The sequence below is a fragment of the Dendrobates tinctorius genome, unplaced genomic scaffold (genome assembly GCF_039654945.1).
Source record: "Dendrobates tinctorius isolate UK_male_01 unplaced genomic scaffold, ASM3965494v1 ptg000134l, whole genome shotgun sequence".
NCBI lineage: Eukaryota > Metazoa > Chordata > Amphibia > Anura > Dendrobatidae > Dendrobates > Dendrobates tinctorius.
This window is the reverse complement of record NW_027361802.1, coordinates 2,354,869-2,382,550: the sequence shown is the minus strand read 5'-3', so window position 1 is coordinate 2,382,550 and position 27,682 is coordinate 2,354,869. Positions and strand designations below refer to the sequence as shown.

The window sequence follows — 27,682 nt, the reverse complement described above, 5'->3', positions numbered from 1 at the left end:
AATCATTTCTATACACCTTCAGGGTGACGGTTATGGCCCTCTTTTCCTACTATTCAATTAGTACACCTCCCTGGTGGATGTCAGAAAGCTGCTTAGGTTAGTGAGTGGCTGGACTGGTCACATCTGTAGATGGGCACTTCACTGTTGCAGAAAACTGATCAGAATGGCGGTGCTGGATCACTGGGGGATTGATCTGAGCAATAATTTTTCTACTGTTCTTTTATGGTATTTTCACCTTTTAGATTACTTTTTTTTTGGATACTACAAAACTCAAAATTGAAGCCACCTTGTCTGTACAGAAAACACTACCTGCATTAAAAGGGTTGTCTGGTTACAACAAATCATCACCCAACCACAGGATGGGTGATTAATGATCAGCAAGGGGTCTGACCAATTGGTCTCACACCGACAGGCAGAGCAGGGGAACTTTTCTCCCAGTTACCAAAGCAGGTCGGATGCCCGAACATCACTCTATTTATTCTGAAAAAAGCCAAGTACAATGGTCAATCATGCTGCTCCACTTGTTAAGAGTAGAACATTTCTCATTCTTCCAATTAAGTGCAGGTCCAAGAGATCAGACACCCATGATCAACAAGTGATCACCTAGCCTGCATAACTTGTTTTCACTGGACAAGCACTTTAGTTACATATGGGGCTAGACCATGCCATACATCTATCATAAACTTGCCTGTGAATGGATCTGCAACAGAAGGATTAGAAGAGGAACTTCCCGGGATATAACGACCTTCACCTAGAAAGGAAGAATCATATTTTTGTTTTCTGGAGTCCAAACACTGTATAAAGATGGGTTAATAATGTACTCCCACTTGTTTGTACAGATAAGTGGACTGCTGTATTTTTTGAAGTGGTCATCAGGTAGGTGTTCAGGGGCTTGAACCCAATACTCCACTGTGCTGCTTTTTCTGTTTTTATCCCTCTTCTATATACATATATAGAATCCAAGAAATATTAGGCTAGTACAACACTGGTGGTGGAAATGTTTCAGGTACTAACACATTAGTGCCATTACTCATCCAGAATAGCTGACTTTTCCTATGAATTCACTTTATGTCTATACCATAGGGGATGTAAGGGGCCTACATTTTCTATAGAGAAAAATCTTTTCTGTATTTTTAGATCTTGGCCTTCATACTTTATAGATCATAAAAATACCTCTGAAAACTGCTCTACTGTCCTTATTGATGGCCTATCCTTACGATATCACTATCTGATCGGTGGGGTGTGACACCCAATACAACCACCGATCAGCTGTTACAGGCTCTGGCCAGAAGTTCTCAAATGCATCCATAACACAGCAGCTCCATCATTTCTATAGTGGCCATGTGCTGCAGATTCACCCCCTATTCAATTGTATACCATCAAAAACAGTAGTATCTAAACCCTTTAATAACAAAATCCCAAGAAGACAGAGCATTGTGTAGGAGGAGACCAGCATACCTACACTCTGACTATAGGCTGGAACAAGTGTTCATCTGTAAGGTTATATACTGTATTTTCCTGATATTTACCAGTAAATGGATCCGCAAATCCAGAATTTGTAGCAGCTATAATCTGGCCACCAGTATTGTCTATTATAAATTTTGCTACTTGATCCAAGAACATCGGATTCAGATCATTCCTCTGCAGGAAATTGTGTGCCACATGCCAGGGGTCCTCGGTTACATTATATGGCAGCTTGTAGGAAGGCCCACTTTCATTCACGTCTATTGTAAACACGTAGTCATACTCCTGGAACGAGAGGAAGAGTCAGGTGGGTTCAGATCTCACAGTAGATGACACCTCACAGCACTGATGTACAAGGACCACTTACCTACAGGAATGTATGGACTAGAGGTTGCATTGTGTGATATAACACTGAGTAGGGAGATTACATATCTGCGGCGTATATGTGCTCAGTGATAGGCCCTCCGTTTATAAGAAAGTGCAATAAAAAAGCAAAACTTCAGATTGCCCCTTTATCCCGGCAACTAAGGTATAACCCCCAAGCACTGCTCAGAATGTCCGTTCCCATCAATCTGACAAAACATCCATTAATCTGAATCCATTACGCACCGGAAGATCATTTAACTTTATGTAACAGTGCAGTAAATAATGTCTACCTACTTTTCCTTCGTACAGAACTTTTCCAGAGGTTTGCTGAGTGGCTCCAGAAGAGCCAACCACATCCCCTATCTTGAGCCAGCGTCCTTCGCCAATACTCCACTGGTAGGCTTCCACTTTGCCATCTACATTCACCAGACGAGTCTGTCCTTCCTTTGTGCCTGTAAGAGTGGCAAAAAAGAAATGGGGTCAAAGCTCGTCATCATTTCTTTCACATCACTGCCTTGTGAGAATACAAAATTTTCGGAAAAATAAATGTATCCTCACAGTGCATGGGCAATATGATCAGGTCTGGTCTGCAGGTGCCAAAAATGACACAAACACCAAATTGCTGCATAGTGTTATATGAACCGCACAAAGCTCACAGCAAAAAATTCACAACTAATGCAGAAATTCTATCCATCACATTTATGCAAACCAGCCCCAGCGCTAATGCAGAAGACTTGTGTAAAACGCTGATCAACTTGATGGGGACATGGCAGTAGGCAAAAAGCTTCCTGCAGGGCCGCTAATACGGTCATCTGTCCCTGCATCTTAAAGCGTGTAGGCAATTAAATAGAATGTGTGTGTATGTGTACATACAGTCATGGCTGAAAGTGCTGGCACCCATTACGTAATTTGTTCCAGAAAATGTAGTATTTCACCCAGAAAATTACTGCAATTACACATATTTTGTTATATACGTTTATTTCCTTTGAGTGTATTGGAACACAAAAAAAACAGAAAAAAAATCAAGTTGGATATAATTTCACACAAAACCCCAAAAATGGGCAGGACAAAATTGTTGGCACCTTTCCAAAATTGTGGGTAATCACCTTGGTTTCAAGAATGCGATGCTCATTCAAACTTTCCTGTGGCAAGTAACAGGTGTGGGAATATCACACCTGAAACCAGATAAAAAGGGGAGAAGTTGACTCAATCTTTGCATTGTGTGTCTTTGTCATACTAAGCATGGAGAACAGAAAGAAAAAGGAGAACTATCGGAGGACTTGAGAACTAAAATTGTTGAAAAATGTCAACGATCTCAAGGTTACAAGTCTGTCTGCAGAGATCTTGATGTTCCTATGTCCGGGTTGCACAACATAATCAGTAAGCTTACAACCCATGGCACTGTAGCTAATCTCCCTGGATGTGGACGGCAGATAAAAATTGATGAAAGGTTGCAACGCAGGATAGTCTGGGATGGTGGATAAGCAGCTCCAATCAAGTTTCAAAGAAATTCAAGATCTCCTGCAGACTCAGGGTGCATCACTGTCAGCACGAAAATTCCGTCAACATTTGAATGAATTGAAACGCTATGGCAAGAGGTCCAGGAGGACTCCACTGCTGACAGAGAGACATAAAAAAGCTAGAACGCAGTTTGCCAAAATGTACGTAAGCAAAAATCCTTCTGGGAAAGAGTCTTCTGGTCAGAGGAGACCAAGATAGAGCTTTTTTTTTTATAATGATAAAGCAAATAATTCTGCTGTTTACTGAAAACGGAATGTTAAAACCTGCAAAAGACAAAACTCAAACGAAGCTCAATTTTTGTGTTTTTTCTTTGTATTTTTGCATTCTGTGCAAGCTGGGGTGTGGCCTCCCTCTACTGAGCTGGAAATTGTATATAAGGCTTCCCCAGACTGGTGTCTACTGTTTGGGACCCAGTCCTTTTGTCTGCCCTTGTTCACACATTGAGGTCAACTTTGACACAAGGCACGGTTTTTAATATTAGACAGTGTAGGACTATCCCGAACAGAGTTACCGTGTCGTGGTGGGATAGCTTTCATGCTACTTTTGATCAAAAACAGTATTACTAAAAACTCTGTATTATTTAGATGCACTTTTGCTTTTACTTATTTAGTTACAGCAGGGTTTTTGCTCACTTTGTCTTTTGCAGGTTTTATGTTTTATGGCCAATGTCAACATGCATTTATACGCTGCATGTGTATCAACTCAAACCAAGCTCAATTTTTGTGTGAAAACGGAATGTTGCCTAATAAAGAAAAGAACACAGTACCTACAGTCAAATATGATGGATGTTCAAAGATGTTTGGGGTTGTTTTGCTGCCTCTGGCATTGGTCGCCTTGACTGTGTGCAAGGCATCATGACATCTGAAGATTACCAAAGGATTTTGGGTCGCAACGTAGTGCCCAGTGTCAGAAAGTTGTGTTTGCATCCTAGGTTATGGGTCTTTCAGCAGGACAATGACCCCAAACATACATCAAGAAGCACCCAGAAATAGATGCAAACAAAGCACTGGAGAGTTCTGAAATGGTCATCAATGAGTCCAGATCTAAATCCCATTGATCACCTGTGAAGATATCTGCTGTTAGGAGAAGGCACCCATCAAATATGAGAGATTTGGAGCAGTTTGCAAAAGAAGAATGGTCCAAAATTCCAGTTGAGAGGTGCAATAAGCTTATTGGTGGTTATAGGAAGTGTAGGGTTCCACCATGTGAGTGGACGGGGATTACTCGCTTTGCAGGTCTTAGAGGTAAACACTGGCACGCTCAGGGTTCAAACGAGTCCATTTGGTTTATTATTTAGACAGTTCCAGCAGCCATTACACTGTCCGTTAAACATTCAGTTTTAACACTTAAATACAGTCTCTCACTGAATAATACTTCTCACTGACCCCGGTCAGTATAACACACGGTTTTCAAGACTGCTACCTGTTGGATCGCCACACAGGTTCTCGGATCCCTCTTATGCACATGTAATCGAAGTACATGTATCAAAGTACTGGCAGTTATAACATGGATGAATGTGACACGCATCTCTATTCTCTTCAAACAGGTAACCAGCTCTTTCAATCTCTGCTCTGAATCAACCTGTGTTTCTCCACTCCATTCAATGTCAGCAAGCAGCTAATCCTGAATGCTATGTGTTTTCAACTATGCAAGCTTATATCTGGTAACCAGCTCTTTCAATCTCTGCTCTGAATCAACCTGTGTTTCTCCACTCCATTCAATGTCAGCAACCAGCTAATCCTGAATGCTATATATGTGTTTTCAACTATGCAAGCTTACAGTATATCTGGTAACCAGCTCTTTTCAATCTCTGCTCTGAATCAACTCTTGTGTTTCTCCATTCAATGTCAGCAAGCAGTTAATCCTGAATGCTATATATGTGTTTTCAACTATGCAAGCTTATATCTGGTATATAGTTATTTCAACTTACTCTGCTTGTCCCCTTATGTTGTGAGGTCAAGAAACTTTTCAAAGTGCTTTATGATCCATGTAGTGCTGGACATCTGTTTATCTGACCACAACATTTTATTGGGTCCTGCTGTCTCAATTTAGTTTGATTGATTAACGAGAAGAGAGAGAGCACAAAAAAAAAAAATCTAAGCCTTAGCCTCCTATATATTCAGACATAGCTTGGGGGAGCATTTATCCATGGTGCATTTATGCACATGTAATCTAAGTACATGTATCAAAGTACTGGCAGTTATAACATGGCAGTTAGACAGGGCAGGAGACAGGTAAGACATTTATATACATCTACTCCCTGTACATTTGGAGTACATCAAATATATACCATATGCATTTGTGTAATTTATATCCTGGCCACTGCAATCACACACATCCACCGCCCTGGCATTAACTCTATACACTCCATCCATATCGGCCCCTCGCTCCTTTCCTCTCCTATGTATAGCACTCACGCTCTTTTCACATTGTTAAATTGCACAGATCCAGTCAGTCCCACCATTCAACATAAGAGACGCTCTCACAAATCACTTAACCATCTGCTCACTCTTTCTATCCTCCTTCTCCTAGTCGCAGGAGACATTGCTCCCAACCCTGGTCCCCCATGTTATAGAAAGTGAAACCCCCCAAATGCTACACTCAGAAACTCCTCTAATCTTATTAATATTCCCTGCATGCCATCTGTCTCTCTTAATTGTGCCCTTTGGAATTCTCGCTCAGTGTGTAACAAACTCTCCTTCACTCATGACTTTTTCCTTTCTAATTCTCCTAACCTCCTGGCTCTTACTGAAACCTGGATCCAGCAGTCAGACACTACCGCTGCTGCTGCTCTTTCATACGGGGGACTACACTTCTCTCATACCCCAAGATCAGACAATAGAGCAGGTGGAGGCGTTGGTCTGCTCCTATCACCAAAATGTACCTTTCAGGTTATCCCTCAACTACCCTCACTAGTCTTCCCTTCTTTTGAGGTCCATGCCGTCAGACTCTACACCCCCTTCTCCATGCGAGTGGCGGTGGTGTATCGTCCTCCCGGCCCCTCCCATCAGTTCCTGGATCATTTTGCCACTTGGCTTCCACATTTTCTCTCCTGTGACATCCCTACCCTCATCATGGGAGATTTCAACATCCCCATTGCTCTTCCCCTCTCCCCATCTGCTACTCACCTTTTATCTCTAACCTCCTCGTTTGGCCTTTCGCAGCTTACTAATTCTCCAACGCATGAAGACGGAAACTCCCTCGACTTGGTCTTCTCTTGGCTTTGTACAGTGGATGATTTTGCAAACTCCCCTCTCTGACCACAATCTTCTTTCATTCTCTATCAAGAACTGCCAGGCTGCTCAGGTCAACCCCACTGTCCATATTTATAGAAACATACAGGCCATTAACACCCAGAAACTTATGAAGAACTTGCAGTCTTCATTGGCCCCTATCTCCTCCCTCTCATGTCCTGATTCTGCATTGAAGCAGTACAATGAAACACTTCAAAGTGCCCTGGATGAATTTGCACCCCCTATAAATAGAACACCACAACACAGACGGCGACAACCCTGGCACACCCTGCAAATACGTTTCCTGCAGCGGTGCTCCAGGTGAGTCGAACGCCTGTGGAGAAAATCCAATCTACACGAAGATTTCATCCATTATAAGTTTATGCTTAGAACATACAACACTGCCCTTCACCTCTCCAAACAAACCTATTTCAACACCCTCATCACCTCACTGTCCAATAACCCGAAACGTCTCTGACACTTATCATTCTCTACTCCACCCAAGAGTATAAGCCCCAACCATGGAGTTCCGAGCTGACGATCTGGCCAGTTACTTCAAAGAAAAAATTGACCAGATTCGACAGGAAATTATCTCCCAATCACCTCATACCATGCACTGTCCTCCCTCCCCCCACTGCATCTAGCTCACTCTCTGATTTTGAACCAGTCACAGAAGTAGTAAGCAGGCTCCTTGCATCTTCTCGCCCAACCACTTGCACCAGTGACCCATTTCCGTCACATCTCCTCCAGTCCCTTTCCCCTGCTGTCACCCCTCACCTAACTAAAATATTTAACCTCTCTCTTCTGGTATCTTTCCCTCCTCATTTAAGCATGCCATCATACATCCACTACTTAAAAAAACATCTCTTGACCAAAACTGTGCCGCTAACTATAGACCTGTCTCTAATCTTCCCTTCATCTCTAAACTCCTGGAACGCCTGGTCCACTCCCTTCTTATCCGCTATCTCTTTGATAACTCTCTTCTCGAGCCTCTCCAATCCGGTTTCCGCTCTTTACACTCTACGGAAACTGCCCTCACTAAAGTCTCTAATGATCTACTAACAGCTAAATTAAATGGTCATTACTCCATGCTAATTCTCTTGGATCTCTCTGCAGCATTCGACACTGTGGATCATCAGCTCCTCCTCACTATGCTCCGTTCCATTGGCCTCAAGGACTCCGTTCTCTCCTGGTTCTCCTCCTATCTCTCTGACCGCTCCTTTACTGTATCTTTTGCCGGTTCCTCCTCCTCTCACCTTCCCCTTACTGTTGGGGTTCCTCAAGGATCGGTTCTAGGCCCTCTCCTCTTCTCCTTGTACACTGCCCCTATTGGTCAAACAATCAGTAGATTTGGTTTCCCGTACCATCTCTATGCAGATGACACCCAATTATATGCTTCTTCTCCTGACATCACGCCAGCCTTTCTAGAAAACACCAGAGATTGTCTAAACGCTGTGTCTAACATCATGTCCTCACTATATCTGAAACTGAACCTGTCAAAGACTGAACTCCTTGTGTTTCCTCCCTATACTAATGTACCTATACCCGACATTGCCATTTCTGTGTGTGATTCCACTATTACTCCCCAGCAACATGCCCGCTGTCTTGGGGTCATACTTGACTCCGAGCTTTCCTTTGCCCCCCACATTCGATCACTGGCTCGCTCTTGTCATCTGCACCTCAAAAACATTTCTAGAATTCGACCTTTTCTTACATTTGACTCTGCAAAAACTCTTACTGTTTCTCTTATTCATTCTCGTCTCGACTATTGTAACTCTCTTCTAATCGGTCTCCCTCTTACCAAACTCTCCCCGCTCCAATCTGTCTCGAATGCTGCAGCCAGGATCATATTCCTCACCAATTGTTACAGCGATGCCTCTAACTTGTGCCAGTCATTACACTGGCTACCCATCCACTCCAGAATTTAGTATAAACTTATTACCCTCACCCACAAAGCCCTCCATGGCTCAGCACCACTCTACATCTCCTCCCTTGTTTTAGTATACCACCCTACCCTCGCCCTCCGTTCTGCTGATGACCTGAGGTTAGCATCCTCAATAATAAGAACCTCCCACTCCCGTCTCCAAGACTTTACATGTGCTGCGCCAATTCCCACAATTTTAAACGTACCCTGAAAACGCATTTATTTAGACTGGCCAATCGCCTCAACACATTAAACTAATCTATCCCTGTGTGGCACAGCCAAAAGTTTTACCATAACCAGGTTCCCACATGCTTTATGCATCCATTAGCCCTCTGTGTCTGTACTGTTACACACTTAACATTATGGCTGGTCCATACAATCAGGGCAACTGTTACCACCCACCTTTCGTGTCTACTTCTTTCCTCATAGACTGTAAGCTTGTGAGCAGGGCCCTCATTCCTCTTGGTATTTGTTATAATCTATGTGACTATTGTTATGCTGTAATGTCTATTGTCTGTACAAATCCCCTCTGAAATGTAAAGTGCTGCGGAATATGTCGGTGCTATAGAAATAAAATTTATTATTATTATTATCCTCAGAGGTGTCCGATAAAATCAGTTCACACATAGTCTCTTTCTGACCCTGGTCAGTATCACACGGTTTTCAAGACCGTTACCTGTTGGCCACGCAGGTTCACGGATCCCTCTTATCCGCAGAGGTATCCTGTAAATCCTTCTCATTGACCCCGGTCAGTATCACACGGTTTTCAAGACCATCTTCTCCTTTTGGCTCGGACTCGCTGGCACGGCTTCCCCAGGGTAAGCGACGTCCGAGCCTGGAACATGGGAGCTCTGTCCGGGCTGACAGACTCCTAACACACTCTCTCACATGTGCAACACACCTTCCTAGAGATAGCCTGTAACCACTCCCAGTTACCCATCACATGGCTAATCACATGTTCATGACCTCATCACAGGTCCTTAAAATTCACAACCATACACATATCTTCAGACAAAACGGAGTACAGTAAGCCCCCCTCATCACGGAGTGAGGCACATGGGTTGCCATATCCTCCCAACTCTCACAGCTACTCGTAGCCCAGACCCAAATGTGAATAACAACTACTTAAAATTTTACGTACACTTAAGAAAACACTCCGGGCTACATCACAGGGAGCTGCCATCCCTGTGATACATACCTGTTATGAATGGGTCACCGAGGAGGATGGCAGGAACAGGCTAAGCCACCAGAAAACCAGAGAGGTTGGTAACTAAGCAGATTGCAGACCCCTGATCCTATCAACACAACTAGCAGTAGCCATGGACCGTTCATACGATGCCCTAGACACTTCGTCACAGCCGGAGAACTAACTAAGCCTGAAGTCAGAAAGGTGAAATCTAAACTGCCCCGGGGCAGATCCCCAAAGGAAGAGACAGCCCCCAAACATATATTGCCAGTGAGACAAGATGAGACACAAACACAGGCAGAAAACAGACTGAGCAAACGATGGGGCCCAAGCTGTCTAGACAAGACAGGACAGAAAAGACACTGTCTGCAATCACGCACAAAACACTAAAAAAATCCAACACTACCGATATACAAAAAACCTGAGGCCATACGAACTCACCCCCGCTAGATCGGCACTCTGGTATAAACTGGAAGCAAAGCAAAAGATACTAACATAGCAGGGGACTGAACAAACTGACATAAGATGTAACATATAGAGCATGGCCCAGTGCTGCCCCAGCAGGGAGTACGCTGAACCCTAGCAACAAAGCAGAAAGCAAAAAAAAGGCACAACCAAATTAGATGCAAAGGATTAGCAAAAGAATCACTTAACTGAACCATGCAGATCAAGCAGGGGACAAAAGATCTCCAAATGCACAAGGAGGAAAATCACCAGCAACCTTCAAGAGCAGCCAGCTCAATTATATGCTCCCAGCCAGTAATCCCAGGTTCCCAATTATCGTCGTCAGGTGGGGAACTTCCATCAACCTGACCAGCTCCACTACTCTCAGTAACCACCAGAGGGAGCTTCCGCTCAGAAATGCAAGCAAGGGAATTCCCAACAGTACCCCCCTTGAGGTGGGTACTCCACGCCACCAGGCCGATTAGGATGGATCCGGTGAAAGGCACAAATCAATCTCTTGGCATGGATGTCAGAAGCAGAGACCCAAGAATTATCCTCCTGGCCATAACCCTTCCACTTGACCAAGTACTGAAGTCTCCGTCTAGCCAGACGAGAATCCAATATCTTCTCTACCTCATACTCCAAATTACCCTCAACCAGTACAGGATCAGGGGGCGTCGCCATGGGAACTACTGGCTCCACAAACCTTTTCATCAAAGATTTATGAAAAACGTTATGAATCTTAACCGTAACTCGAAGAGCTAAACGGAAAGAAACAGGGTTAAGGATTTCCCAAATCTTATAAGGTCCAAAAAACCTTGGCTTAAATTTTGGAGACACAACCTTCATGTGAATATTTTTTGAGGACAACCAAACCATATCACCCACTTTAAACCAGGGACCCATGGTCCTATGCCGGTTGGAAAACCGTTGGGCCTTTTCCTGAAAGTGGGACAACTTATCCACTGCTTGGTCCCAAATCTGCTGCATTCTCTCTACCACAGAATCCACACCTGGGCAGGCAGAAGCTTCCACCTGCCCCAAAGAAAATCAAGGATGAAACCCAAAGTTACAAAAGAAAGGGGACATCAAAGTGGCAGAATTAGCCCTATTGTTTAGCGCGAATTCGGCCAAGGGCAAAAATGAGACCCAATCATCCTGATCAGCAGATATGAAACACATCACAAATTGGACTCCAAAGTCTGGTTTGTTCTCTCAGTCTGACGATGAAATACAGAGGAGAAAGACAACTGAATTCCCAGTTTGGAACAAAAAACTCTCCAAAATCTGGAAACAAACTGAACCCCTCTGTCCGACACAATGTTCTCAGGAATCCCATGCAAACGAACCACTTGTAAAAACTAGGGCACCAACTCAGAAGAAGATGACAACTTTGGGAGTGGTACAAGATGGACCACCTTAGAAAATCTATCACAGATTACCCAAATAACAGTCATTCTCTGAGAGACAGGGAGATCAGTGATAAAATCCATTGAGATATGGGTCCACGGCCTCCTGGGCACCGGCAGGGGCATCAACAAACCACTAGCACGAGAACAGGGCTTAGACCGAGAACAAGTCCCACAGGACTGCACAAAATTCTTGACATCACGAGATAAGGCAGGCCACCAAAACGACCAACTCACCAAATCCCTGGTACCAAAGATACCTGGATGACCAGCCAACGCAGAGCAATGAATTTTAGACATTACTCTTTTCCGCCACTGCTCAGGGACATACAATTTTCCCATAGGGCATCGTTCAGGTTTATCCTCCTAAAATTTCTCCAGGGCACATCTCAAATCAGGAGAGATGGCGGAAAGAACTACACCCTCATTTAAAATGGTAGTAGGCTCGGTCACATCAAGAGAATCCGCAAAGAAACTCCTAGAAAGGGCATCCGCCTTAACATTCTTAGTGCCTGGAAGAAAGGAGACCACAAAATTAAAACGCGTGAAAAAGAAGGCCCACCTAGCCTGTCTAGGATTCAAGCGCTTGGCTGATTCAAGATAAATCAAATTCTTGTGATCAGCGAGGACCACAACTTGATGTCTAGCTCCCTCCAACCAATGTCTCCACTCTTCAAATACCCACTTCATGGCCAATAATTCCCGATTCCCCACGTCATAGTTACGTTCAGATGGAGAAAATTTTCGAGAAAAGAAGGCACAGGGATTCATCTTAGAGGTTACCAGATACCTTTGAGACAAAACTGCTCCTGCACCAATCTCAGAAGCATCTATCTCCACCTGAAATGGGAGTGAAACATCCGGGTGCTGTAGAACTGGAGCAGATGTGAATCTCTGCTAAAGCTCCTGAAATGCCGAGACTGCCTCTGGAGCCCAATTCACCACATCAGCGCCCTTCTTGGTCAAATCCGTCAGTGGTTTAACAATACCAGAAAAATTACTTATAAATTTACGGTAGAAATTAGAAAAACCCAAAAACTTCTGAAGAGCCTTCAGAGAAGTGGGATGAACCCAATCATAAATGGCCTGTACCTTGGCCGGGTCCATTTCAATAGCAGACAGGGACAAAATGAATCCCCAAAACACCAAAAAGACATTTCTATCCCTTAACATACAGAGTATTTTCCCTCAAAATCTGGAACACAGTCCGGACATGTTCCACATGAGAATCCCAATCACTGGAAAAAATCAAAATATCATCCAGATAAATGATCAAAAACTTATCCACAAGGTCCTGGAAAATATCTTTCATAAAAGATTGGAAGACGGAACGGGCATTAGCGAGCCCAAAAGGCATCACCAGGTACTTAAAATGTCCCTCCGGAGTATTAAACGCTGTCTTCCATTCATCCCCCTGCTTGATGCGAATAAGATTATACGCCCCCCTGAGGTCCAGTTAGGCAAACCAACAAGCACTTTAAACTCTAGAAAATAAATTAGAATTCAGGGGTAACGGGTACTGATATTTAACAGTGATTTTGTTAAGGGAACGATAGTCAATATATGACCTTAATGAGCCATCTTTTTTGGCCACAAAAAAAAAAAAAAACAGCGCCCAAAGGCGAAGAGGATGGTCTGATATGATGCTTCTCCAAAGATTCCTTGATATAAGATCGCATAGCATCATGTTCAGGTACTGATAAGTTGAAAAGCCGACCCTTGTGAAATTTACAACCGGGCATTAACTCAATTGCGGCGTCATAACTCCTATGAGGAGGCAAAGACGTGGACTTACTCTCACTAAATACATCAGAAAAATCAGCCAAATAGTCAGGAACATCTTGAGACTGGGGAGAGGTGGAGAAAACAGGAGTGTCACTAAGAACACATTGACAACCCCAACTCACCACAGACACAGATTTCGAATCCAAAACAGGATTATGGGCCTGCATCCAAGATAAACCCAGCACAACGTCATGCAAATTGTGCAACACCAAAAATTTACAATTCTCTTGATGGTTCGGGGCGACCCGCATTATTACCTGGGTCCAAAACTGGGGTCTATTCTCCGCCAAAGGGGTAGCATCAATCCCCCTCAAGAGAATAGAGGTTCTCAGGGGCACCATGATCAAACCACAACGTTTGGCAAAATCAAGAGCCATCAGATTCAAGGCTGCTCCTGAATCAACAAAGGCTTTAGCAGAAAATGTAGACAAGGAGCAGATCAAGGTAACTGCCAACAGGAACTTAGGCTGTACAATGCCCACCGCAAATGCGTGAGCAAAACGTTTTTCTCGTTTAGGGCAGACATAAATAACATGAGAGGCGTCCCCACAAAAGAAGCATAACTTATTACGCCTTCTGAACTCTTGACGTTGCGCCCTAGACAAAACCCTATCACATTGCAGGGGTTCAGAGGTTTGTTCAAAAGGCAACACCGCCTCTCGCGCAGTTTTACATTCACGTAAACGGCGATCAATTTGAATGGCTAATGACATGGAGTCATTCAGACCAGAGGGCACAGGAAATCCCACCATAACATCTTTTACAGTTTTACCTTTCTGAAAGAGGGCTGCTAGGGCATCATCATTCCATTTAGTAAGGACCGCCCACTTTCTGAACTTCTGGCAATATAACTCCGCAGCATCCTGACCCTGGGTCAATGCCAATAAGGTTTTCTCGGCTTGATCAATAGCATTAGGTTCATCATACAACAACCCCAGGGCCTGAAAACACGCATCTACATTAGCCAGAATAGGATCTCCAGGTGTCAGAACAAAAGCCCAATCCTGGGGATCGCTGCACAGCAGGGAGATGACAATTTTAACCTGCTGCACCGAGCTCCCTGACGAATTAGGCTTTAGAGCAAGAAATAGTTTACAGTTATTCTTGAAATTCAAAAATTTTGACCGATCCCCCAAAAAACACATCAGGAGTAGGGATCTTTGGTTCTACAGCAGATGATTGAGCGAGATAGGCAGAAATTCCCCACACTTCTGCAGCAAGCTGCTCAACACGATCGGACAATTGCTTATTCTCCATTAAGGAAGAAATCGTCCTACGGCCCCAGAGGAAAAGAGGAAAAAAATATATAAAAAAATTGACCCTTTTTTTTTTGCAATTCTTTCCTTCTTTTGAGTACCCTAGAGTCTACGGTGTGGCTGGTGATTCTGTTATGAATGGGTCACCGAGGAGGATGGCAGGAACAGGCTAAGCCACCAGAAAACCAGAGAGGTTGGTAACTAAGCGGATTGCAGACCCCTGATCAAATCAACACAACTAGCAGTAGCTGTGGAGCGTTCCTACGATGCCCTAGACGCTTCGTCACAGAACTAAGCCTGAAGTCAGAAAGGTGAAATCGAAACTGCCCCAGAGCAGATCCCCAAAGGAATAGACAGCCCCCAAACATATATTGTCGGTGAGACAAGAAGAGACACAAACACAGGCAGAAAACAGACTGAGCCCAAGCTGTCTAGACAGGACATGACAGAAAAGACACTGTCTGCAATCACGCATAAAAAAATCCAACACTTCTGAGATACAAAAAACCTGAGGCCACACGAACTCACCCCCGCTAGATCAGCACTCTGGTATAAACTGGAAGCAAAGCAAAAGATACTAATATAACAGGGGACTGAACAAACTGACACAAGCTGTAACATATAGAGCAGTGATTTCACTCGCCACAGCCTCAGGCGGGTCCGCGCACCGATGTGGCGAGTCACGAGGAGCATCGCCGGGCAGGATACCGGTCTTTGTGTCGGCGCCCCGGAAAATCCAAGATGGCCGCCGCAGCATTCACCATGCGACCAGCGGCAGTGTGGAGCACTCTGGGGGGAGGGGGGCTGATCTCCTGACACCCGGTCAGACCTCACCAGAGAGGGGCATGAGTGCAGCGGAGCAGGCACGGGAGAGAAGCAGAGCAACAAACTGCAAGTATACAGTTGTGGACAAAAGTATTAACACCCCTGCAATTCTGTCAGATAATACTCAGTTTCTTCCTGAAAATGACTGCAAACACAAATTCTTTGGTATTATCTTCATTTAATTTGTCTTAAATGACAAAACACAAAAAGAATTGTCCTAAAGCCAAATTGGATATAATTCCACACCAAACATAAAAAAGAGGGTGGACAAAAGTATTGGCACTGTTCGAAAAATCATGTGATGCTTCTCTAATTTGTGTAATTAACAGCACCTGTAACTTACCTGTGGCACCTAACAGGTGTTGGCAATAACTAAATTACACTTGCAGCCAGTTGACATGGATTAAAGTTGACTCAACCTGTGTCCTTGTGTGTACCACATTGAGCATGGAGAAAAGAAAGAAGACCAAAGAACTGTCTGAGGACTTGAGAAACCAAATTGTGAGGAAGCATGAGCAATCTCAAGGCTACAAGTCCATCTCCAAAGACCTGAATGTTCCTGTGTCTACCGTGCGCAGTGTCATCAAGAAGTTTAAAGCCCATGCACTGTGGCTAACCTCCCTAGATGTGGACGGAAAAGAAAAATTGACAAGAGATTTTAACGCAAGATTGTGCAGATGTTGGATAAAGAACCTCGACTAACATCCAAACAAGTTCAAGCTGCCCTGCAGTCCGAGGATACAACAGTGTCAACCCGTACTATCCATCGCCATCTGAATGAAAAGGGACTGTATGGTAGGAGACCCAGGAAGACCCCACTTCTTACCCCAAGACATAAAAAAGCCAGGCTGGAGTTTGCCAAAACTTACCTGAAAAAGCCTAAAACGTTTTGGAAGAATGTTCTCTGGTCAGATGAGACAAAAGTAGAGCTTTTTGGGCAAAGGCATCAACATAGAGTTTACAGGAGAAAAAAAAAAGAGGCATTCAAAGAAAAGAACACGGTCCCTACAGTCAAACATGGCGGAGGTTCCCTGATGTTTTGGGGTTGCTTTGCTGCCTCTGGCACTGGACTGCTTGACCGTGTGTATGGCATTATCAAGTCTGAAGACTACCAACAAATTTTGCAGCATAATGTAGGGCCCAGTGTGAGAAAGCTGGGTCTCCCTCAGAGGTCATGGGTCTTCCAGCAGGACAATGACCCAAAACACACTTCAAAAAGCACTAGAAAATGGTTTGAGAGAAAGCACTGGAGACTTCTAAGGTGGCCAGCAATGAGTCCAGACCTGAATCCCATAGAACACCTGTGGAGAGATCTAAAAATGGCAGTGTGGAGAAGGCACCCTTCAAATATCAGGGACCTGGAGCAGTTTGCCAAACAAGAATGGTCTAAAATGCCAGCAGAGCATTGCAAGAAACTCATTGATGGTTACCGGAAGCGGTTGGTCGCAGTTATTTTGGCCAAATGGTGTGCAACCAAGTATTAGGCTGAGGGTGCCAATACTTTTGTTTGACCCATTTTTGGAGTTTTGCATGAATTGATCAATTTTTTGCTTCATTCTCTTTTGTGTTTTTTCATTTAAGACAAATTAAATGAAGATAATAATACCAAAGAATTTGTGATTGCAATCATTTGAAGGAAGAAACTGAGTATTATCTGACAGAATTGCAGGGGTGTCAATACTTTTGGCCACAACTGTATGCACCTGACACAGGGGCACCCCTCCACCCCTATCACTGAGGCCACACTGAAGTCCCTGCTAAGAGATTTCAAGCAGGCTATACAGAGTGACATTACCTCAGCCTTCACTGCACTACAGAAAGACATTGGGCACATAGGGGACAGAACAGCCCACATTGAGAAGCAGGAGGAATTCATCACAGCCCACAACCACTTAGTGGACACTCACAACGAGGCAGATGAGGACATCGCCGCTCTAACACTGAAGCTGGAGGACCACTCCAGGCGCAACAACCTGCACATTAGGGGGGTACCAGAAAGCGTTTCTGCGGACGTGTTGAAGGAGTTCCTAATGGATTACTTTACCACACTAGTCCCTGAGGCAGAACAGTGAGACATCCTAAAAGACAGAGCGCACAGAATCCCCAAACCTAAAAGTGCCCTTGCCTCTGCGTCCAGGGATGCAATTGCCAGGCTTCATTTTTATCATTTTAAAGAAGCCGGAGCTCACAGAGAGATTCAAGAGCATCCTTGTGTTCACCGACCTCTCTGCCGTCACCCTGAACAGAAGGCTGGAATTCTCCACAGCCATCAAGATCCTACGGGACAACGGGATCGCGTACAAGCAGGGCTACCCGGTGAAGCTGATTGTCCCCAAGCATGGAGACACACAGTTCCTGACTTCCCCCCCGTGAGGCCATGAGCCTGCTGCAGAAGTGGTCGTTGGCGACGGAGGACGAGGATACCAGCTCCCCTCGCTGAAGAAGAAGATGCCGCTCAACCTAATGAAGGAGTGGACATGAACAAGAGAAGAGAATACAAGACCATTTTTCACCATGGTCTGCGGAGGCAAGAGAGGAGAGTTTTTTGTTTCTCTTCACTCCCCAACTATATACTGGATAGCGGAGCATATCTAGGAGGTTACAGATTTTTCACAAAATTAAAAGTTGTTTTTCGTTATTCCCCCATTTTTTCCCAATTGTCTAGTGGTGACACAGATTTTATCTATAATCTGTACATGGTTCTTCACATTTCTAGCATTAATTTAAAAGGACTGAATAGTTCGGGGTAAACTGCTCCAAATAGAGTCCTAGAATAAAAAAGCAAGACTACGCCAAATAGAGGAAATTAGTCAAAACATAGCCCCACAAATGCAATATTCCACGAATTACAGAAGCTAAGGTATGAATTATACCAACTGCTCCAATACAAATACGAGCACAATCTATGGAGAAGTAAAACCAAATATTATTGGCAGGGAAACAAAGCGGGCAAAATTTTAGCCAACAAAATTAAAGCCAAAATGACCAAACAAAGATTATCCCACATACAGGGCGACCAAAAAAAATAACATATAACCCTAAGGAAATCGCTAACGCCTTCTCACACTACTATTCCTCCCTCTATAATCTGAAGGAAAATACCGCAATACCACAACCTACTCCCCAACTAATAAATCAGTTCTTAAGGCCTCTTTCACACTTCAGTTTTTTACAATCAGTCACAATCCGCCAGGTTTAGAAAAAAACAGATCCGCAATTTTCTTTTGAGGATCCGTTTTTTTCCCCATTGACTTCCATTAATGGCGGATCGTGACGGATTGCCGTCCGTTGCATCCGTTTTTTTTGCAGATCCGCCAAAAGTTCCTGTCCGTCACCATCCTCAAAGATTTGAAAACGGAGCTTGCAACGTTTTTTTCTGTGGCGGATCCTCCAGACACTCATTTAACCCGAAATTCTTTCTGGGTGCTGGACAACAAAAATTAATTCTCTCTCTCTCATTCATTCTCTCATTCATATTCTCTCTCTCTCTCTCTCCTTTTCCAGGCTGCGATTCCTTTAAAATTATTCATTTGTTGGATCCGTCTAAAAAACGGACGGGTGCCATCCGTTGTCATCACTACTAAAACTGATCCGCCATCCGTCCTTTTGGCGGATCTTGACTGATGCAAAAAACTGAAGTGTGAAAGAGGCGTAAGAGAGCGTAAAACTTCCTAAAATACCGGAAGACTCATTACACATACTGAATCAACCAATATCCCAAACAGAAATACAGCAAACAATTAGAGGAATGAAAAATAATAAGTCCCCCGCAGGGCTGTGGAGTCGGTAAGCCAAACCTGTGGCTCCGACTCATCAATTTCCCTTACACCGACTCCGACTGCCACATATATTGCTTATATTTAAGTGAAAAAATTATTGGAGTACAATGTGAACATCAGACATTAAATTATTTTTATGATACAATAATCAAGATATTTAGCTAGAACATAATATATATTTATTGGAATACAACTTTAGAACACAAAAAACTAATTTAATTGAAAATATGTAATATCGATTTCATATACTGTGTGTATATATATATATATCACTATGTAATAAACTATGTAAGTGGCAAAAAACAGTTTTCAACAAAAACATACTAAATAAATAACATTTGTGCAGTCCATGAATTTGTTCTAAGAAATAGAATTGCCTCCATCAGATCCTCCTTCATAGATTACCTCAAATCTGACCTAATAATTTTAAGGCCAGAGAACAACCTCTCTACACTAACTTGGGTTGAAGGCAAAGCCGTAACCACATGGGCAACATCTCTAACAATTTCTGGGTATAAAGGAATTGCCTCGTGCACAGTCCGTTTTGATGAACAGTTGAATTTTTCTATTTCTTTGAGAGCAAGTGAAACATTTTGCTGAAATATGGTCAATCTGCTTGCTGTAGGAGACGGAGTGAAATCTTTTACCTTGCGGAAACTCTTTGCCTGCTCCATATCATCCAAATACTTGTCAAAGTCAAACTCGTCATCTGATGAGGATGAAGATATGGCAGCAGTAGCACTGTCAGACCCAAGTCCTCTTGCACCTGGCAGTCCTCCTGTAAGGCTACTCATCTTAACTGCTACCTCAGTCAGAGCTTCTTTTCCTTTAGTACTCTGTTGATCAACAAGCAGTATACGATGACTTGGGTCCACATAAACAGCTGCCAGAAGAATTTTATTTTCTAATAGCAGTGTCTCGCTCCGTTTCATTGAAGCAGAAATGCCATCTGAGATTAAACCTCCTCTTTGGGACAGGCAAAATAGCAAGTTCTTCCACTCCCTTATGAATAAGCCAGGAGTTAAATCCTCAGCTTGTAATTTTTTAGTCACGGTAAATGGGTGATTAAGCAATTCCTTCAATTCAGCCACCTGTGTCCATTGACCTTCATTTAGGGTTACTTGAGGGTTCGCTATATCTATAAGAAATGGTTTTAGTTCAAGCAATCGCTCAATCATTAAATAAGTGCTGCCACACCGAGTGGCTTGATCGACAATTGCCCCTTTCCCAGGACATCTCTTCAAGATGGAATCAATTTTAGGGGTTCTGGTGGCAATAACCAATTTCCTCACTTTTCCAATCAGATTTCCAGCATGTCCCTCTTGCAGACTCTCTCTTATTGCCAGCTGCAGCGTGTGCACAACTTTCTCCAGCTCGGGGCCCAGGAATCAGATCCTGTGCAGGGCAGGCACCCCTCCTCTCTCTGGTGAAGACGGCAGAAGACAGGACAGAGGAGGCGAGATTGCCCCCTGCAGTCTGGAGCCGGTGCAGGACGGGAGCACTACAGCATACAAGTGAGTTTTGATTGGTGCGTGCACCTGCTTCTGGGGGGGGGGGGCAGCTGCCCCTCCGCCCCTCCGCCCCTCGCTGGCTACGGCCATGATTCACACACAGCGTATTTGCGGATCCATTTTTTTTGCAGTACAATGCAGCGACTCTGGGCATCCCAGAAAAGTCAATGGGTTTCAAGACATGACATTGACACATTGTTTTGTGAGGATCCGTTTTTGGGCTGAATGAGAATGTCAGTTTGTGTGGCGGTTTTCCAATCTGCGTTGGCTATTGAAAACATTATCTATGAGCTCAAAAACCTTTCAGGTGATGCGGTTTTTTAAAAAGCTGATTTGCTTTTGCAGCTGAAAAATGTATCCTCAAAAAACGCAGCAAAAACGCTGTGTGTGAATGTAGCCTTAGATCAGGAATAGAACAGCCATTTATAGGACATTTCATAACTTTCCCAAATTCCTATGAAAAAATATTTAGCACATTCTGCAGTGCACTACTGTACCCAATTTATTATATATTTTAGGAGTCAGAGTCGGTCCATTTTATACCGACTCCACCACTCCGACTCCACAGCCCTGGTCCCCCGGCCCTGATGGTCTAACAAGCGAATACTTCAAAACATTCCAAGATATACTAATCCTTCACATGACATCAATTTTCCAAAATTTTATGCAAACTGGGATAATTCCAAAAGAGATGATTCAGGCAACAATTATACCCATCCCCAAACCAGAAAATCACCGGATCGGACAGTCAATTTTAGGCCGATTTCATTGTTGAACACAGACCTTAAAATTTACACCAAAATCCTAGCTAATAGGATCTCAGAAATAATCCCAGCCTTAGTGCAGAAAGACCAAGTGGGGTTTGTTAAGTCTAGACAGACCCTGGATGGTACGAGGAGGATGACTGATGTCATCCATGTAGCCGGAGGGAGACGGACCCCCTCTATGCTCCTCTCTTTAGATGCCGAAAAGGAGTTTGATCGGTTGCATTGCGGGTTTTTGTTTGAAGTGTTATCCAGATTTGGGTTTGACGGTAATATACTCCGAGTGATCACCCCTCTATATTCAAACCCGTCAGCCTCAGTTCTCATTTCTGGAATGATGTCAGATACATTTGATATCACTAATGGAACGAGGCTGGGGTGCCCACTCTCTCCCTTAATATTTGCATTAATAATCGAACCCTTAACTGGAAAAAAAAAAATCAGATCACACCCTGGGATAGCTGGTTATAAAATTGGTAATGTAGAGCCCAAAATCGGGCTATTTGCTGATGACATTATTTTGTCCCTTACCAATCCAGAAGAGTCGCTCAATAGCGTGATAGACTCCTTTACCCAAGTATCATATTATAAATTGAATGTCCCTAAATGCCAAATTCTTAATCTAACACCCTCTGTCCTGCATCTGGTAAATCTTAAAGCTAAGTATCCCTTTAGGTGGGATAATGAAAACATAACGTATCTCGGAATCCACTTAGCCCCCTCAGTAGATAGAATGCTCTCACTAAATTATGAAGCTCTCAGACAGAAGATCAAGGGCGACATGCTGCGCATGAGACAACACGACATGTCCTGGTTAGGAAGAATAGCGTCCATAAAAATGTTCATAATCCCCCAAATATTGTATGTATGTATTTCGCAACCACCCCATCACAGTCCCCATGAAAAAATACTCAAAGAGTTACAGTCATATTAAAATACATATGGCAGGAAAAACAGCACAGAGTTAAAGCAGATATACTTTATATCCCAATAAAAGAAGGAGGGCTGGTCTGCCCCTCAGTGGTGAGGTATTATAGTGCAGTCATATTTGAAAAACTGAGGTTGATGTGGAATGATAAGGATGACATGCATTGGATAGAAATCGAGAAACATCTCATAAAATCCCCAAATGTTGTATCGTTTTTTTATTCATATATCATTGCCGGGCCTAACCCCAGAGATGACAAAAAATTGTGTCTGCCACTAACGGTGGAAGCGGCTCTGGGAGTGTGGAGCATTCTGATCAATAAATTGCATGCTATTAATTTTGCTGTTGTGAACACTTTAGACCCGACTTCTGAGTTTGGGCTCCCTCTGGTGGTTGCTGCGGGTAATGGAGCTGGACGGGGTGACAGAAGTCAATCACCTGAAAATGATGATTGGAAGTCATGTGTTACAGACTGGGAAGATTTAAGTCAGCAAGCTTCCTTCAGTTGTTGCTGGTGATTTGGTTTTCTTCCTGTGTATCTTGACGTCCGCTTGCTCCCTGCTTGGTCCTGCATCGTTCAGATAAGTTATTTCTTTGCTGGAATCTTTTTGCATTTGATCCAGTATTTGCCTTTCTCTGCATTCTGCTTTGCTGTGTGGGTTCAGCATTGTTTCCTGCTGGGACTAGTGCTGGACTCCGTTCCATATGCCACAGCTTAGGTCAGTCTGTTCAGTATTGCTAGTCCCCTGTTATATCAGTATCTTTTCTTTTGCTCCCAGTTCACACCAGAATGCTAATCTAGTGGGGGAGAGGTCGTGTGACCTCAGTATTTTTTGCATATCAGACGTGTTGGGTTTTTTGTGTGATTGCAGACAGTATCCTTTCCTGTCCTATCTAGACACTTTGGGCCCCATCTTTTGCTTACTCTATTTTCTGCCTGTGTTTGTGCCTCATCTTGTCTTACCGGCAATATATGTTCGGGGGCTATCTATTCCTTTGGGGTTCTATTCCGGGGCAGTTTAGTTTTCCCCTTTCTTGCTTTAGGCTTAGTTAACTCTTCGGCTGTGCCGAGGCGTCTAGGGCATCGTAGGTACGTCCCACGGCTAATTCTAGTTGTGTTGTTAGTTTTAGGGATCTGCAATCCGCTTAGTTACCAACCTTTCTGGTTGCCTAGCTTATTCCCCGGCTATCCTCCTCGGTGACCTAATCATAACATTTGGCGCTCTCTAAAGCCCCCATAGAGACTTTGGAGATGTGTATCCCGGACCTCCAGATTCGTAACTGGAAATCCCTGGGAATCCTGTTGGTTTGGGATATGTATGAGGAAGGAATATTATTGGCCTTCTCTATGATCAGGGAGAAATATCTCCTTCCACATAGAGATCATTATAAATATCTACAAATAAGACATTTTTTACAAGGGAACAAAGATATGCTTTCACAACCCTCAAAATTATATACGATGCTCCTCATCCCAGCGCAGCAAATAAGAGCGCTGTCCGTAAGCTACAACCATATGCTGGAGGAGACCTTCCCCTCTCTGGACTCGTATCTCCATAAATGGGAGACTGATCTACAATGCGGGATCACACCGGGTCAGTGGCGGACGTCCTTCTCAATGATAGGGACACACTCTACATTCACCAATCACCAGGAGAATGCCAGAAAGCTGCGGTACAGGTGGTACTTCACACCATACAGATTGTCTAAGATCTACCGCAGCTCCCCAGATGTGTGCTGGAGACGCTAACGCAGATATGTTACATGTCTGGTGGGGGTGCTGTAAAGTAGAGCAGCTCTAGGACGCAATCTCCCATTTAGTGCCTCAGATTAGTGGCATCCCAATTAAAAATTGGGAGAGAGTAGGCACTTATGGCCATTGACCTGGATTTAGTTCTGCGTGAGTTCAGGACAGTGATTGCGCACATCCTCTTATCTACTAGATTTAAAATTGCAGGATATTGGAAAACCCCCAAATGTCAGTCATTGTCTGAGATCATGGCATTGGTGAGTCATAATTACTTATCAGAGAGGATAATTGCTTCATCCACAAATAATACATCATCATATCTCAGGAGATGGGACAGCTGGCAATCATTCAGACTTAATACTGTGGTTATAGAGATGTAATAGAGTTATTAATGGTAAATTATGGGTACAGTACTCTGTTGTCATCACCCCCTTCCCTCTTCCTGTTTCCCATAATGTTTAGATATGTTAAATTATTATTACATTTAGCCGATTAATGTTTTGAGGAAATTTCTGTAACAATGTACAATGACTGGAGGTCATTGCAGAATATTGTAATGTAAAATATGTAAACAAAAATGTAAAATATTAATGAAATGCTAACTGTCAACCAAACAGTGCTTTTTGTTGTGTTTTAAGTGTTTTTAGCCATTTGTAAAATTATATATAATGTATGTGTATGTATATATAATATTGTGAGGTAGCGCTGTCATTCAAGCAGGGGATACTCGCTCAGCAGCCACAAAATCAGATCCGGCACAGGTTTTCCATAAAATCATAACAGTCCATGCGGTTTATTCAGCAGCATAAACCCATAACAGCAACATACAGTTCACTTAACAGCATAGCGTCCATGACAGAGTTCAGCTGACACATTGAAACAACACCTCAGCAATATCATTGCTGATCAACACCCACACATAAGTCCATCTCAAGGCCACCCACCTTGAGATACATAACGGTCCTTCAGGATTCTGCCACTCATCCTCTCTCTTGGGACATCCACACAGCGCCCCCTAGCGGACACAGTGGTCACTATATATATATATATATATATATATACACATACACACACATATATATTTGACAGTGATGCCCCAATGACAAAAAAATGTGATACATGCTGTATTAATGCTGTATCTCTTACCAGGTTCACTGAGATGCTCTTTTCCTGGAAGTTCCTCTATTTTGATGTCTCCCAGGTTGCCCGTTTTCGGATCAATAACTGCATGGGACAGTTCATCTTCAAACGCCTGGATTTCCTCAGCGCTGGCCATGCGATCCTGGGACTTTGTGAACACCCGGATAACTCCATCACTAACATAATGCAGACACAGCACATTTAGAAGCCACAAGCAAAAAACCTGCCGCTTACAGTGGGGGAAATAAGTATTTGATCCCGCGCTGATTTTGTAAATTTGCCCACTGACAAAGACATGAACAGTCTATAATCTTAAGGGTGGGTTAATTTTAACATTGAGAGATAGAATATCAAATATAAAATCCAGAAAATCACATTGTATAAATTATGTAAATTTATTTGCATTTTGCAGTGAGAAATAAGTATTTGATCCCCTAGCAACCATTGAGAGTTCTGGCTCCTACAGACCAGATAGACGTTCCTAATCAACTTGTTGCCTGCATTAAAGACATCTTGGAATCTATGGAATATTAAAAGGATCTGCTAAAAATGTCCAACATGTGAGTCTCACCGATAGAATCCAAAAACAGAGCGCAGTCTCATGCTGTCAGGTATAGAGAGGTGGTCATGCATGTGCATTCATACAACATAGTTAATGCTGTCAAAGCTATGGCAAAATTCCTGGATTTTTTCCACCCTTCCCTAAAAAAATGTAGTAAATGTTAAACAATACATTATCTGTACCCCAAAAAATAAAAGTCATTAGGCAGAAAACAATTAACAATAGATTATACTGCTAGGCTGACAAAAAAAAAAAAAAAAAACTAGATGCGACTCCAAAAAAATGTTCAAAATGGTCGTCCTCACATATTTCAGGCAGTAAACCATGCAAGGCATAAATTTAGATCCTTGCCTGAAGACAGGTAAATAATATAATAAATAGGGTGTTCACATGATGCTGCATGAACCGGTTACCAGCCAGAAGGTGTACAAGTACAGACACAGAGGGCTATTAAGTGCATGTAGGATGTGTGAACATATGTTACGAGGGTCCTGATTTGAAAAAAAATTTTGTATGGACAAAACAAGACTAATTACATAAGTGAGGTGAGGCGATAGGCCGGGTATTGGAAATTAATCAAATTGTCCTGGGTAGTGCATTCCAGGGACTTGATGCAGCACGCAAGAAGTCTTGGAGATGGGAGTGGGTGGTTTGGATTTTGAGGATATTAATCTTAGGTCATTAGTGGGACAGAGGGCACAGGTAGGGTGGTAGACAGACGAGCAAGGAGATGTGGAGAGCTTTGTGGGTGAGGGTGAGAAGTTTATATTGGACCCTGTAGCAGATGGACAACCAGTGCAATGATTGGCACAGCGTAGAGGCATTGAGGTAGCAGTTGGAGAAGAATATGATCCTAGCTACAGTATTCAGGATGAATTGGAGAGGGGAGAGTTTAGTAAGAGGGAGACCGATTAAAAGACAGTTGCAATAGTTCAGGAGAGAATGAATAAGAGAAACAGTAAGAGTTTTTGCAGAGTCAACGGTAAGAAAAGGTCAAATTCTAGAGATGTTTTTGAGGTGTAGGTGAAGTGCGAGCGAGTGATCGCATGTAAGGAGTGAAAGAAGTGAAGGGTTGTAGCTTGAAATATGTTGAAATATGTAATTGCGGTAATTTTGGACACCTTCTCCGAGAGCCCCATTAAGTTCCAAACGAGGCCACATAATTAAGAGGTTAAATAAAAGAGTAATTTCAATATTTTCAAGTAGGGAGTCTTATTCCAACATTGATGGACTTTCTTTACTGTGGCATCACAATTGCAGAAACAGCAGGAACATTTTGACCCCTATACATCTGGTCTTTGTGGGGTCAACATGTGGCTGCAGTTTCAGTATTTGTGATGTCATAAGCAAGTGGATCATTATTGAACGCTGAAGTTCCCTCCTTCACTTGAATTTTGCTTGGGAAAATCGCATCTGGCGTTGGTGTATCGACATGGTTTTGAGGCTTGATGCAGTTTCTACATCACTGATATTCTGATATTATCTGTAAAGACCTGTCTAATGTATATATACCTGGATCCCACGACAATGTCCTCATTTTCCAAGACACAGCAGCACCACACTGACTGGGCAGGCAGGCAGATTGTCTGGGCGCACTCTCCTTTACTCCAGATCCGCACCGATCTGTCCTCTCCCGTGGTCACAAAGTCTAAAAATAATAAAACATATTGGAACGTCACTTTGTACTGTACAGTAGAAGAGCACAGAATATTTTTCGATTCACTTCTGCATTTAGTATTTACAGCATTCATTTTTGGCATTTTAAGATGCCACAATGCTGGGAGCCAAGTCTGAGCATGGCTGTAGAGGAAATGCCTTTCACAAGATATACAGGT

General features: G+C 43.2%; 1 protein-coding gene across 2 annotated transcripts in view; it reads right to left on the bottom strand.

Moving 5' to 3' along the window:
* The window catches only part of PLAA (phospholipase A2 activating protein), an 83,300-nt gene that overhangs the window by 31,592 nt on the left and 24,026 nt on the right, over window positions 1–27,682 (bottom strand). For both annotated transcript variants that reach the window (XM_073543679.1, XM_073543680.1), the window contains exons 6-10: window positions 27,360–27,495; window positions 25,292–25,461; window positions 2,125–2,282; window positions 1,530–1,749; window positions 689–751 (exon numbers count right to left, since the gene is read on the bottom strand). In XM_073543679.1, the coding sequence (XP_073399780.1) occupies window positions 689–751; window positions 1,530–1,749; window positions 2,125–2,282; window positions 25,292–25,461; window positions 27,360–27,495 (747 nt within the window). The remainder of the gene's footprint in view (window positions 1–688; window positions 752–1,529; window positions 1,750–2,124; window positions 2,283–25,291; window positions 25,462–27,359; window positions 27,496–27,682) is intronic.